General features: G+C 44.5%; 1 protein-coding gene across 1 annotated transcript in view; it reads left to right on the top strand.

Moving 5' to 3' along the window:
• The window catches only part of CACNA2D1 (calcium voltage-gated channel auxiliary subunit alpha2delta 1), a 555,905-nt gene that overhangs the window by 100,562 nt on the left and 440,481 nt on the right, over window positions 1-14,862 (top strand). Inside the window, exon 3 of the mRNA XM_084811840.1 lies at window positions 14,002-14,118. Coding sequence (XP_084667966.1) covers window positions 14,002-14,118 — 117 coding nt within the window. The remainder of the gene's footprint in view (window positions 1-14,001; window positions 14,119-14,862) is intronic.

The following is a 14,862-nucleotide window of genomic DNA, read 5'->3' as shown; positions in this document are numbered from 1 at the left end:
TCTCGGGAATGTGTACCGGGGGGAGCTCTCCCCCTGGCTGCTCCTCTGAACAGCGTGTGGGTTCCTCTCCCACAGTTTCTATCTCTTCCTCAGAATCAGAACTGCTTTGGGGCTCTCTGGGCTCCAATCCAACCCTGACAATACCGTGAACATAGTATACCTTGTTTTCAGCACATTTTCCCATGACTTCCTTGTTACCAGGATGGTAAAATCTGGGCTGGCTTATATTATTGTCAGGTGGATCACAGCTGGTTGAACAACTGTACCCAATGAATGCTCATTGAAAGCTTTGCATCAGCCTGGAAGGAAGTCTCATTTGGAGTTCAGTCCTAGGCCCTGTCAAAATTTGTATGAATGATGGATGAGGACACAGAAAGGATGCTTATCAGATTTGCAGATTACATAAAGCTGGAAGGAATTGCAAACACCATAGAAGATAGAATCAAGATTCAAAACAGTTTTTATAGGTTAGAATACTGGACTGAAACCAACAAGATAAAATTCAAGAGAGATAAATATGAAGTTTAGGTAACAAAAATCAAAGGCACAAGTAGAGGATGGGGGAGACCTGGCTTGGCCACAGTTCATATGAAAAGGATCTAGGTTTCTGAGTTAAACACAAGCTGAACATGAGCCAGGTAGCATTAATGGAATCATAGTCTCCAGATCATGAGAAATAATAGTTCCACTCTATTCTTTGCTGGTCAGACCACATCTGGAGTACTGTGTCCAGTTCTGAGTGCCACATTTTAGGAAAGATGTAGACAAATTGGAGCATGTTCAGAAGAAGGCACCAGGATGGTGAGGGGTCTGGAAACACATGTCCTGTGAGGAATGGTTGAACGAATTGGATATGTTTAGCCTGAAGAAGAGAAGACTAAGGGTAGTCATGAATATCTGAAAGGCTGTCATACAGAAGATGGAGCAGACTTGGGCCCCATCTACATGAGCCATTTACTCCGGGGCTGCTGCAATCCGAGGACCTTCGGGACATACGACGCAGTCGCCACTTTGCAGCCAAACCATGGTTTTCACAGGGAAACTGCGGATTTCCTCAGAGGAGTTTTGCTGCAATTTTTTTAGCTTGCTGCAGGTTTACTGCAGTTGCTGAGCTGTCTGTCCATTCCTTGAACTTACTTTGCAGTTTGCGGTGGGCATGAGGTAGGCCTGCTTAGTGATTGTATTACTCCGTGATGCCTTTTCACTCCTCCCCGTTCCTCCCTGTTCCTTTGCAGCTGCGCAGTAACAGAGAGCTGTACCCAAAGCTCAGAGAGATCCATTTTGGCATGATACGTTGGCACGTACCTCTCTCGTGGGCATGCCCCTTCGCATGTGTGAACCATCGCAAGAGTGTGGGGCTGGAGGGTGGCTGCTGTGATTGTGTACAAACAGTTGGCATGGTAACGAAGGAGCAGACTACCCACATCTTACCTAAGAGGAATGGACAGACACAAAAGAACCCCTTAAAATACAAAACAGCCACTAAAACCCGAAGTGTCACACCCCCATACTTACGTGGCTGTGCAGCTGCGCATTTAAATACAATGGTAAAAAAAAGAGAGCAGTGTGGCTGCCACAGTTTACTTCGCTTTAATGGCCATGTGTCAGGGCACAGAGGACTTTTCTGTTGGAGAAGTCCGCAGTAAATCACGCGTGTGCCGTAGCAGAAGCTAATTCGCAACTGCAATGCTGCGCACTTACAACGGAGTGAATGTTGAAATCCGTGCTGTGTCGATGGCTCCTTGTTTTCTGTTGCTCCAGGGGGTAGGACTTGAGCCAGTGGGTAAAAATTGCAGGGAAGCAGATCTTGCTTAAACATAAAGAGAAACTTCCTAACCGTGAGATCTGTTCAACAGTGGACCAGACTGCCTTGGGAAATACTGGGCTTCCCTTTGCTGGAGGTATTTAAGTACAGCCTGGATGGCCATCTCTCAGGGATACTGTAGTTGCATCTTGCATTGTTGATCCTACAAGAGATTGAATAGGGGATTGGATTAGATGAACTCCAAGAACCCTTCTGACATGAGAGATAGTATTACTGTCCCAAGATGATCCATTGATTTGCATGGCCGAGTGGGGATTTTTGAACTCAGGTCTCCCAGGTTCTAGTCGAGCACTCTAATCACTACACCACACTGGTGCTCAGGTAGACTAGCACCTGTTTTCCAGTGTCACAGGAAGAACCTTGCCCAGCCTGGCCACCTGAGATCCTTTTAACTGGATTGAGCCAATGATGAGCGCAAAGCATGTGGTCCTATCTCTGAGTCTGAGCAAAGCCTCGTCAAATGTAAGGTTGAGGGATGAAAGAGGGAAAGATCAAGTAACTTCGCCACACCTCTGCCAAACGTCCGTAATCTCTATGTCCTTTGAAGGACTGCAAGCTTAGGTGTTCTCATCCTCCATGCATGATATATGTCATGCTTGCATGTATATGCAATGCCCTCGATATTTTTTTGTAGTGGAAGCACTGGATATGTGAGTACAGCTGTATCGGTGCACATCATGTCACACATTCCATCATAGGCGTGCGGGGCAGAAAAACAGGATGCCCATTACAAGTGACAGAAGCTTACACTTTTTGTCCTTCGTTCATTTAATGGCTGAAGTATTTCTAGGTGGGAGGAAAGAGCTCCAGAAAGATCAGATGACAGGTTATAGCAGACAGAGTGGCTGCCAAAAATGGGTTTTCTGTGCCATGTTCTCTGCCTTCTGCTGTAATGTGTAGTTTTATTTAACCATGATTCCAGGGTATGTATTTCCCCACCCAAGCTTTCCATCAGCAGCTGCTGCTAATAGGGAGCAAGGAAATGTACATGGGACAGTGTCACGAGCAAGTAACTACCCATTGCAGAAGATGTGTAGAATGCAAAATGGGAATATTGGTTTTGGCAGTCACACTGTGTCTGCCTTAAAGTAGTTTGGTCCTGAAATTTCAGAGTCCCTGAAGGGAATGGTAACTCCTTCCAGTATGGTAAATATACTATTCACTTCAGTTGTACCACAGTAGCAAGTTAAAAAAATCCAAAACACAGGAGAGAAGCCATAAACCCCCTAATATAATATTTTTACAAAACAAACTAACTGGATGCAACAGTAAGTATCAGAGTCTGTTTCCATTTTGATATGGAGCTGTGCTAGCAAGTCAGGCATGATATTCCCAATGCATTCTGTTCGTACAGTCCCAGAGCAATTGGACAAGTGATGATAAACACAGAGTGAAAGGAACATTAGATTTTAGAGGAAGGATGCTAAGGGCAGCTTTGGATGTTACAAACCAGCAGTGATGGAAGAAGTGTGTCTGGCTTGTGTTTCCTCTTTTTATGTGTGGAGTGCGGATGCTTGATCTCCACATGCATCCGGTATTCCCATATCTCCGTAAAAGAGCAAAAAGGGAAATCACGAGCAATTTGTGCATCCTGTCTTTCTGCTTTTTCCTAGCCCACGATGCTTCTCTAAAATGCAGAAGAAATGAGCACATCCTTTAGAAAATGAGCACAAAATATTATTACTTTGGAAAACTTGTAAATGTGTAGTCTCTGGGTTTCCCCCCACTTTTACATGGTCTTGTTAAGGGAGACATAAAGACAAGGACTAGCCATAATCACGGATGGCTAGTGCCAGATGCTGTGTTAAAATTATGGATGCTTCCACATATAACATGGTGGTGGTGTACCTAGAGTACAGATAATGGAATTTTGTAAGGGGCCATGGGGAAGAATAGAACATTTTATATGTTTTAGAGAAAGCTAAAACCCAACCTGAATGCACACAGGACAGTCTCATGAGTAAGTAAACTCTAGAGCTCTAGGTTCATCTCTAGAGCCAAGCCAAGCAATCAGGACCATCACATGGTAGACTAGACCAGGGAGGTCTATATCTGAATGCTTCTTCTTTCCACCACGTCCAACAACAATAACAAAAATGCCTCCCTCACAACGTACTAAAATAGCAGCTGAGGAAGGAAGGTTCTAGCGCAGCTTTTTCTCTTATATTCTAACTTCGTAAGTCCAGGAATTTATTGACATAGGGTAATAATCGGCCCTTTGGGGGCATTTGCCGTAGGGCCGGTCCTACAATTGGGCTGAGTGAGGCCTCAGGCATTAGATTTGGGGTGTCATGAAAGGGCAGCAAATAATCAGTTATTTAATTTGTTATGATTGTATTTTTTAGTGCCAAGCATGGGGAGATGCATTTGTGGGGTTTTCTGCCTCAAATAACTAAGTTAGTGCCAAAATAACTTGGCTGGCTTTAGGTACTATACACCTTGACTTTGGTGGGTGGGAGGGTCACCATTGGCTGCTCTCCTCAGGCAGCAAAATGTCTTGGGTCGGCGCTAATTTGCCTCAGCGTAAATGCAATCACTTGGTGGAGGAGAGTAGGATGCTCCTGCTGTTCCATCTCCCTCTCCCTGCCCCCTCACCATCCACATATTGGCCACAAGGGCAGCCTGCTGCATGCCTGCACGCTCTTCTCGTGGTTTCCGATCCTAATTGCACAGGGTTCAAAATCATGAAGAGAGCCTAGGCATCTACAGCAGGCTCCCTTTACAGACATACTCCCCAGCCCCGCAACATGGGGCTAGTGGGGGATGAGGCTAGCAGGAGCAGCCCCCTCCATGTAATTATAATGCCCATAGGAGGTGCAGTGTGCAACCTGCACTGTAATATTCTCCCAGTTATATAGCTTGAATTGAAGCCGCTCCTCAAAAAACATTAATCAAATTATATTCCTTTCGGTTTGCATGTTAGACTTGCATGTTGCCAGTGTGAGAGCCAATGCAACCAATGCAAGAACTGGACAAGGACCTTGGGCACCTGGGTTCAAGTCCCACTTGAACCGTAGTCTCACTGAGTGGCCATAGCGAGCTGTTACCTTTCAGTCTCGATGTGTAAAAAAGAGATAGAAATCAGACTGTCTTTTAAAGGGCCGAACTGTATACCTGATTATTGATAGTACTCATTTGGAAAGAAGGACATCTCTATACCAGCCTAAAATCCTGCATTTAAAACAGGGTTTTCTGCTTCCGTTTTAAATGCAGGATCAGGACGGACTGCCCTGACATGTGCTTCCTTTCCCCCCCTCTCCTTCCCCCCGCCTTCTCCCTCTTATCTGAGTCTTCCATATGGTTCACTGATCAAGCTCCTCTTCTTGCCACTTCTCCTCTTTTCACTGAGGGAACTCGAGCGGAACACAGCCGAGGTAATTTGATAGCTCATTATCTGGTACCCGTTTAAAAACGGATTTTTAAGGTCATTTAGTGCAGGAGACGCCCTGGAGGTTCACAATGTTATCTAAAGGGCCCGCAAACGTCCGTGAGTGAGCAATCTCAATAGCAGGATAACAGCTCCATGTGAAGGAGCCCAAGGTCTACTGTTTTTTGTGAAGCTGCAGCTTATCCTAGAGGGCATTTTCCTTTCTCCTCTTGAGCCTATTTTAATTTAAATAATAAAGAAGACAAAGTACTTTGAAAACAGCTGACTTTTTTATGCTTCATGTTATGAAAAGGAAACTGTGTGGGATGTAATCTTTTCTTGTTTAATCATGTCAAACTTGCTGAGGGGCAATGGCTCATGTTTCACAAGATATAAAGTACGATTTGTATCTCACGCAAACGGCCCCTGCACTTAATTTGAGCTTACTGGCATCCAACATGTGATTGACGTGGCCATTCCATTTTTGTGGGCCCATACTTCTTTGGTTGTTCTAAATTGTACTTCCTGTCTAATGTCCCAAGGAAGGAATTTGTGACCTGTCCTGTGATGGGATGTGTGAGATTTGGACTCAGTCATGTTTCAGTAGAGGAGATGCATGAGTTTACTCCTTCAGGACGGTGGATAGGAAGCATGAAATGCAGATACACAAATCATGCATGCATCTACTTTATATGAACCTGTTCCAAAATCCTAGATGAAGGATCTCTTCCGTACTTTGGTGAAATGTGGGAGGAGAAAACCTCCCCCCCCCCATGTATATTTCCACCATTTCCATCCTTTTCTGGGCTTCTCTTAGAAATTATTTCTTTAGATTGACAGTAAGTGCCAAGTACAATATTGCCTGTACAGTTTTGTACATTCTATGGGTCAGAACAGACATTACTTTAAATGTATGTCTAGCAGCTACATCTTTTTTCATTTTTTCTTTAGAATAAGCACAGGAGCCTTGGCCTAGTTTGGGTGCCTAGCGGGGGTGGGGGCAGTAGGGGGGGCCTTTAAGATCTGGATTGGGGGACCTGTGCCTACTCTAAAGTAAAATAGAAAGGAACACATAGCTACTAGATACACATGTAAAGTAATGTCTATTTTGGCCTTATGTCTCTCCACACAACAACAGGACATTGGGACAACTGCTTTTAAATACATAGCTGGCAGAAAAGGCCCAGGGGAGAAGGAGAGGAATACTGTGTGTATCTTGGAAAGAGAAGTGCTTTTTAGAAAGAACGTTGCCAAAAATGTTATTTCCGAGGACTGGTCTGTCCGAAGAACTGCTGCACCAGCATAGACAAGCTTAGAACAGCGAATGCCAGGAGGTATGTCACTGAAACATTATTAAAAGCTGACACCAGCTTTGCAAGGTTAATATGGTATCGTCATGTTCCATGTTTTAGTGCAGGATGTCCAAAAGCTGCCCAATGTGGTGAATTTCATATGCTCCAGTGGTCCATGTTTACCAGAGTTAGTCTCAATTTTCTGGTACCTCCCCCTGGTAAATCCCTCGCCCACTGTTTACATTGGAGGACAGGAATCTCCTTTTAAAATTTCATATGCTCCAGAGGTTCATGTTTACCAGAGTTTACAGCAGGCAGAGAAGAACTTTAAGCTGCATTCAATCATTTGTATGTGCCTCAAGCGGCAATCCCTAGTCTGGGAGTAGGGTGTTACAAGTACAGGACAGCCACCCATGTTTTCATCTTTGATGTGTTGGAGGATATGTGATTTGGGGTGGGAGAGTAGTACAAAGAAGCTATACTATCTGCAAAAGATTTGCCATGCGGATGCTGGAGAATTTAATCTGCTATGCATTTTGAAGCAAACCAACCTAATCCACACTTCCCTGATTCCTGTGGGGATGAGAACGCAGTTGTCCTTCAGACGGTGTTTTTCTACGAATTTTGCAGTGCAGTTCTCAGCTTAGGGAGAAATGCACAAAAAAATGCATCTGTAGGAGAAAATGTGTTCAATTTAAATGTGAATGTTTGTGCAACTCAAATTTTTTTTTTTTTGCAGAAAACGGGATGGAAGAAGCTTATGACTAAACACACGAGAAACTGGCATGGACCAGAAATAGATTGAAGTGCCCATCCCAAATTTTCAGAGGGCCAGCCATGTTAGTCTGCTACAGCAAAAACATCAAAGATCCTTATGGCATTTTAAAGACTAGCCTCTATTCCACTAAGTTTATGGTATAATTTGTTAATCTTTAAGGTGCCACAAAAATTCTTGTTGTTCATGTGTTGAGGAGTAGACCAAAAGAGAGCCTTGCTAGAATAGGCTCCAGAACTTTGTTCTGATTTCAGAGTTGTTGTAAGGTAAGGTATGGCATAGTGCTCCATTTTTGTGATTGGTTACTATGCAGAAACAAAGCAAAACTTTTTTTTTAACTTTATGAAGCGCACTAAGTAGGAAAAAGAAATCAGTGAAGCATCAGCTCTGGCTTTGTGTGAGGCATTATATAATACATGTGCTTGTTATATGGCTCCTCTCTCTCTCCATACAAAAATGTTCCAACTCTCCATGGTAACCTTAAGAGCAGGCAAGGTAACTGGCTGTTTGTGAGAGATGTATCAAATGTGTCCTTGAAGTTATGGTGGAAAGGAAGGACATACTGTTAGATGCTTTCTCTGTCCTTCTAATTCTTTGAACATCAGACAGAAGTTATTGTGTTTTTTGTGTGGCTTTGTATCAATGCACAGAAAAGATTACAGGCCATTAACTTCAAATAAATATGCAGCATTTGTAGAGCAGTTAGGAAACAATAACATTGGCACTCTCTCCTGAGTTGGAGGCCTACTTGTATATTGACATCAGTGAGGCAAGCTGGAGTAATTGTCTTGCCATGACCTTAGGGAATTTTTTTATGGCTTATCAAAATGGTGGGAATTTGAAGAGCTTTTAACAAAACAGTAAAATATTTGAAAATGCACTTAGGGCGCAATCCTATGGCCGCTAGACAGCAGCTAGACGGCCATAGGATTTTTCGTTCTCTGGGAAATTACTCGGAGGCAGTACTCCAAGCTCAGTTCCCAGAAAACCGACTCCCCTCCTCCTCCCCCACTGCCTTGTAGGCGGCATGGTTCATCCCTGGCTCTGCACTTGGAAGAGTGGCATGGACCGGGAGGAAAGGGGGTGTTCCTGGGGGTGGAAAGGGGACAGCACCATCTGGCCTCCCCCGCCCCACACCAAGGCACCCCAGCTAGCCACAAATGCAGGGTGGCTGGAGTGCGGAGGAGAAGATCTGCTCCATGAAGATCTTCTTCATGGAGAGCTCCATGAAGATCTTCTCCATGAGAAGATCTATCCAATCAGCCCACATTGATTGGATAGTCAGTCACCTCCAAGTTTGGAGTTGGCCAACTATCCCCATAGGATTGCGCCCTCCAAAGGCAAAAGCTTGGTGGAATTTATATGTTTCTGATCAAAGCAACAACACTAGTCTAATGAGCTCTTTAGAGTAGCCCCTAAGCAAGTGAGGAGTGGTGAAGTTTTGATATCGCTTTGGATATTGGGTGGTATAAAAATGTAATAAATAAAATAATAAAAATGATATAAAATATTTCACTACTGTGCATGAAGCATTAGAATGGAAAACAATTATTAGTTTAAAGTATTTTTATCCTGCACTTGCTATTCAACAGAATCTTCAAGAATCTGTTCAACAGAATCTTCACTAACAACATCAAAGCAGTTCAGTATCAATAAAGCAATGGAATGAAACATCCGAACTTTTAAAACCTTAGGGTGCTTTACTCATTGCACAGCAAGAATCCCACCTTAGCCACCAAATGTGTGCTCAGGACACGTGCACTTGTAATGCTGCCACCTATTTGTCCCATTCATGTTACATTTTTAATGTACATCTAAGCACGTATTGTGTGAAGAGTTTTTTTTTTTTTTACTTGTTTACATGAAACTCATGCATATCTTTCAGTTGAAAAGGACAGGGGCTTTCAGTTCTCTTGAGGCTCAGGGCCTACAAGGGAGAACTTTGGAGCTAAGGGATGGTGCATCGTAGGTCCTGGGAGGGTGGACCTGGGATGAAGTAGAACAGCCTTCCCCAACCTGGTGACCACCAGATATTTTGAACTGCAGCTCCCATCAACCCCAGCCAATGGTCAGGAATGCTGGGAGTTGCAGTCCAAAACATATGGACAGCACCAGGTTGGGAAAGCTGGAGCAGAGCTTAGTGGCACCTGATAGGCATGGGAAATGGCACCTTATGGATCACGGGACACTGCCTCGCTAATAGCAAAATCTCTGAATCCAAGCAGGAAATAGCCTAGCCCAAGGGTAGTCAATTTGGTGCCTTCCAGATGTTTAGGACTACAACTCCCATCAGCCCAGCCAGCATGACCAGTGACCAAGGATTATGGGTGATCTAGTCTAAACATCTGGAGGGCACCAGGTTGTGTATCCCTGGTACTAGCCCCTTGGCTCTGTTTCCTCATCTGAGATTTTATTCTGTTCTGAGAAGCAGGCTAAGCCCCAAAACTTCAGATCAAGATTTGGCAACCCCATGAAGGGTGTGCATAGTGCACGCGCGCGTGTGTGTTGGGAGCAGGACGTGTGAAAGCGAAATGGCTCATAGACATATTGCCTGGGTTAGTGCGTTTTTTTTAATTTTAAGTGAGAAGCTACACTTAGACATTTGTTAGTGGCCATCTTGCCTCTAAATTTCTTAAAGGCAAGTTGGAGTAGTTTTATTCTTCAGATGAGTGTCCTCAGAAGGGAAAGAGGTTCTGCACCTCTGCAAAGAGACTTCATTCATTTTTGAAAACAAAAATTTGTTTTCCCAGGTGGGGTGGTAGAGGAGAAGTTGTTCATGATCATTCTAGCGGGGTCCAAGGTTTTTTAGAACAAACCTCGCCAACCATAGAAATGTCAAGAAGGAAGACAAGACAGGTTGTAATGAATCCAACCTTCTCCCCCTGCCCCTTTTCTAGAAATATCTTGGAACAAAGAGCGTGACACACATGGCCAGGCTGTGGTAGGCCTCAAGATCTGCATTTGTATACACATTCCAGGCTGACTCAGTAGAGAATACTGTCAGGAGCGCCCTAGCTGCCTCTTGCAGTCCCCACCAATAGCCAACTCAGGACACAAACGCCGAGGAATTCTTTCAGAGACTTTATTCCTTTCTTACTTTATGACTCTTTCAGAATACTAATCACTAGCGACAAAGCAAGGAACAGCACTGGGGAAAGATAGCAGAGTAGCCTAAGCTCCAGGTAAGGCAGTTGGTCCCCGTTTGAAGGAGAACCACGGGAAGACCCTGAACTTATGGGCTAGGGAGAGATCCTCCCTCTTTCCTTTGGGTCCTTGGGACGCAACTGTTGCTTGCGCACCAAACGGGCGCTACGCCTCCTTTCCACGCCCTCCATCGCTCGTCGCTCCCTGCGTCTGCGTCGAGCGTCTAGCAAGCCCCCCTCCCGCACTCTCTCACTGCCAGGGTCACTATCTATCTCAGGAATGCCGGGGGGAGAAATCTCTGCCAGCTGCTGTGCCTGTGAGGGACGAGCGTACTCCTCTCCCATGGATTGCTGATCCTCCTCAGAATCAGAACTGCTCTGGGGCTCTATTGGCTCAGTTTCCACCCTGACAATAGTCTACTTTTGGGAGTAGTGTAGGATTGGAAAAGGGGACACATGGAAGATTACAAGTCAGCACCAGTGAGTAGGTGGTGCTGGAAAATCAGAAATCCCCACCCACAGACCTTGATCTGAGAGGGCAAGGTTCAAGATGACAACACATTTTGGATGGTCACCAGGACCAACAAAAAGTTGTGGACTTCTGTAATTGTTCATGTCAGTAGTACATTCATGCAACCATTAAATGCTCATATCAGGCAGCTCAGATAATGCGTGAACCAAAATAGTTCTAAGGATGTATCCAGACTGGTATCTCCCTTCCCCCTCCAGTGCTAGGGAGGAATCTCTGCCAGCTGCTGTGCCTGTGAGGAATGAGCTGGCTCCTCTCCCACGGATTGCTGTTCCTCCTCAGAATCAGAACTGCTCTGGGGCTCTATTGGCTCAGTTTCTACCCTGACAAATACTGTGCTTGATGGACAAATAGTCTATAAAGCAGCATCCTATGTTCCTATTCAACAGGATTGCAAAATGCCACCAACTGGCTGCATTGATCCAATTCAGCCTGCACATCTTTGGTCCTTTTAGGGCTTTGGAGGAAGTGCAGCTGGAATGGTCTGAAGGAGCTGCTTTTGAAGTTTCCTTGATAGCTTCCAAAACCCAATCATTTGTTTCCCTGTTTGAAATGTGTCATGCCAGAAGCTTCTGGAAATTGGCCAATGAATTAGAGCAGGGCCCAGGCATGTGTTTGTGCTGCCTGTCTTAAGGGAAGTCAACCCAATGTGACACCCACTTAGCAGAAGCATAATGCTTGTGTAAACCCAGGCCATCTGTTGAATGCATAAATGCATGTTCCTTATTTACTCACTTAGCCTTAAGGTATCCACAGACTGCAGTGCACGTCCTTTTGGGGTCAGTAGTAAATCTGTTGATCTGAATTAATGTGGATGTCTGTTTTCCTTAATGTATTTTGGATCCTGTGCATAGGTTTCTGGGGGCATTGGGTCACTGTATTCCCAATTCACTTGCTCTCTCTACCCGTCTTCAGTAGCATCTTCCCTCATGTCTCGCCTAGTAGCATAGGTCTCCCATGGAGAGATATAGCTTCCTATCAAAGGGGTCCATAAGCATGATGTAATACTGCTTTTGATCAAGCATCATAGGTAGAGGTTTTATATCGCCTCACACTACCTCATACAGACTTGCAGTGTCAGTTCACAGACACACACACAGGGCCAAATGTTTGTCTAACAGCTTTGTCTTCTTTTCATTTTTACTCTAGAATAGGTGTGGGGCCCCTGATGCAGATCTTAAAAATAGGTGTAGGACCCCTACCTAGCATTGGAGGTACGGTCCCAATACAGTTTCAGGGTCCTACACTTGCTTTAGTGTAAAAATGGGGTGGGGGAGATGTAGCTACTAGACACACATTTAAAGTAATTGTCTGTTTTGACCCTCAAGCCTTATTCTGGTGTTGTGCTTTAGGGAATAAAGAACCTGTGAGGGGAGATAGTAAGCACAAGCACTGTCTAGCAATCTCCTGTCCCAGTCCCCATCCTCATCATCTTCTGTGTGTTGAGGACAAACGTCTGCAGGGGGGAACCCTTTGTGTCCTGATTTTTCAGGGTTCTAAATTGCACAGGGAGCCTACATGGCTATAGAAAGCTCCCCGCTGCAGAGGTTACTCAAGAACATAAGAACAGCCATGCTGGATCAGACCAAGGGTCCATCTAGTCCACCATTCTGTTCACACAGTGGCCAACCAGCTGTTGACCAGGAACCCACAAGCAGGGCATGAGCACAACAGCAGCCTCCCATCCATGTTCCCCAGCAACTGGTGTACATAGGCTCACTGCCTCTGGTACTGGAGGTAGCACATAGCCATCAAGACTAGTAGCCATTGATAGCCTTTTCTTCCAGGAAGTTGTCCAACCCCCTTTTAAAGCCATCCAAATTGGTGGCCGTCACTATTTCTTGTGGTAGCAAATTCCATAGTTTATCTATGCCCTGTGTGAAGAAGTACTTCCAACATGTGAAGGGTGATGAGAATGGTAATGTAGGGTGGAGCGAGTGTGCTCATCTTCACTTTCTTCCCTCATATGTTCATTATTCCCTAAAGCAGAATGCCTGAATAGGACTTTAATTGTGAGTTAGCAAGTGCCGACCAGTCAAGTTACATTCACATACATTGCTCTGCCTTAGTTGCCTGTGTGTATAGTGAGAGTATGAGTAACTTAACCCACAGGATGACTATTAAGAAAACCAAGGCAAAGGTGGTTAAGCCCTTGGTATTGAAACCAGCGTATCAAACTATTGGTGTCAAATTGTCTGTATCCTCAGTGACACTTAGGATAGAAATGTGGTTTTCTCTGAAAACTGAGCCCTCATTGGGTGATCAGGCTGAATGATGAAATTGTTATGTAGCAGTAAGATCCTCCGGGTTTGATGTGCATTGCTGGGATGCTAAATATGGAACCAAAGAGAATTAATGTCAGCATGTGGACCCGTATTGTCCTGGCCGTGGGCTTCAACCTCTTAATTTAGAGGTGCCAAGACAGTGATAAATCAGACCCAGGTTTACTTACAAGGAGTACTTTATTGAGTAACTTACAGCACACAGATGTACCCAATGGTTGGATCAGACAGCTTCTCTGAACCCAGAGCCATGGGGTACAATGGGTTTTATACCATACATGTTAGCAATGAGGCAGCATAACAGCAGCAAATGCCACCTAGCGTTCATTCCCAGCGTAGACTAACAGCAATTGGTTCTCAGCACAGCCACCTGTAGCTTTAAGGTAAATAACCTCTGCTTCTCAGGCACAGCAGTGATAAGACACACATTAGTATGGAATGTGCTAGGCCATGCTATCAGCCCTTTGACTCATCTTCACATGCTCAGAGGCTTACCAGCAAGGGAATTGCACTAATAATGAACTTAAGCAAGCATTATGGATCTCTAGGCCCCTCTAACACTACAAATGACTTGGCTACGCCCCCGGGGCCCATAGGCCCATCTCCGTCTTACGATTTAAGAACACTCCATACACCAAATGTTTTATCATGCCGTGATTCAAATAGGACTGCTGGAGCTTTTTGTGGGGCTGGGGGGCAGGTTCAGCCTATGGACCACTAATTGTCTAGTCCCCATTCTTGGCCTCATAACAGTGCCTGACTCTGCCTTATTTTCTTTCTTTGTTCAGATATATCTGCAAAACACACACTTGTATACAGTGGAAGCCAACAATGCACGGCAGTTGGTGGAAAGTGCAGCCCGGGAAATTGAAAAACTCCTGAGTAACAGATCTACAGCACTGGTGGTAAGTGTAGGCTGATCTCTGCTTGTTGTTGTTGTGTGTTGTGTTACTTGCACTTTATTTGTGAAAAATTCTTCCGGAGTCTTCATGTTCAGTTGAAGCAGGTCTGCTGTTTTGTGTTGTTGTTTTCTGCCTGTGAACTCTTGGGTGGTGTCACCCTGATGTATGCAGGATAAGATCTATGCAGAATGATGACTTGTGACTTTGTGATGGAAAATCAGCTCATTAGTTCGCTAGCAGAGGGCAGATACCTCGGTCATTGACTGACAGATTGGGAGCCCCTTGCCAAATGGCAAATAGCTTGTGGAATATTCTTACGCTGATGCCTGTGACATGAAGATCCATATACTAATTAAAAATCTCAAAGCCTGATAAGAGGGAACAGAAGAGTAGCAAGTAATTTGTGTTGGGTAAATATCTAGTGATGCAGTGGTGAAAATGCTGCCAGGCAGTGGATGAATGTAGAGGCAATATGAGACTATGAGACTCTTGAACAAACCAAACCAAACACAGGCTTATGATCTCATGATTTTTAAAAATAATCTCCAGTTTGTACAGACATCAGCAAAGGATACTTGTTGGGGCTGAATGATGTATTGCAGATAAACAGTCCATATTCCAGTTACTCATACAGAAAGTAACCATCCTGTACTTCCTCCATGTCTCTCTTGATTAGCTGCTTCATCTCTCATGTCTTGAAGTATATGCTGTTATCATTCCCAATTTTTTCATGGTATATAGCCCTTT

Source organism: Heloderma suspectum, chromosome 7 (genome assembly GCF_057233095.1).
Source record: "Heloderma suspectum isolate Gila_16-S chromosome 7, 16-S_ref, whole genome shotgun sequence".
Classification (NCBI taxonomy): domain Eukaryota; kingdom Metazoa; phylum Chordata; class Lepidosauria; order Squamata; family Helodermatidae; genus Heloderma; species Heloderma suspectum.
The sequence above is the reverse complement of the archived record's forward strand: the minus strand, read 5'-3'. Positions and strand labels throughout refer to the sequence as shown.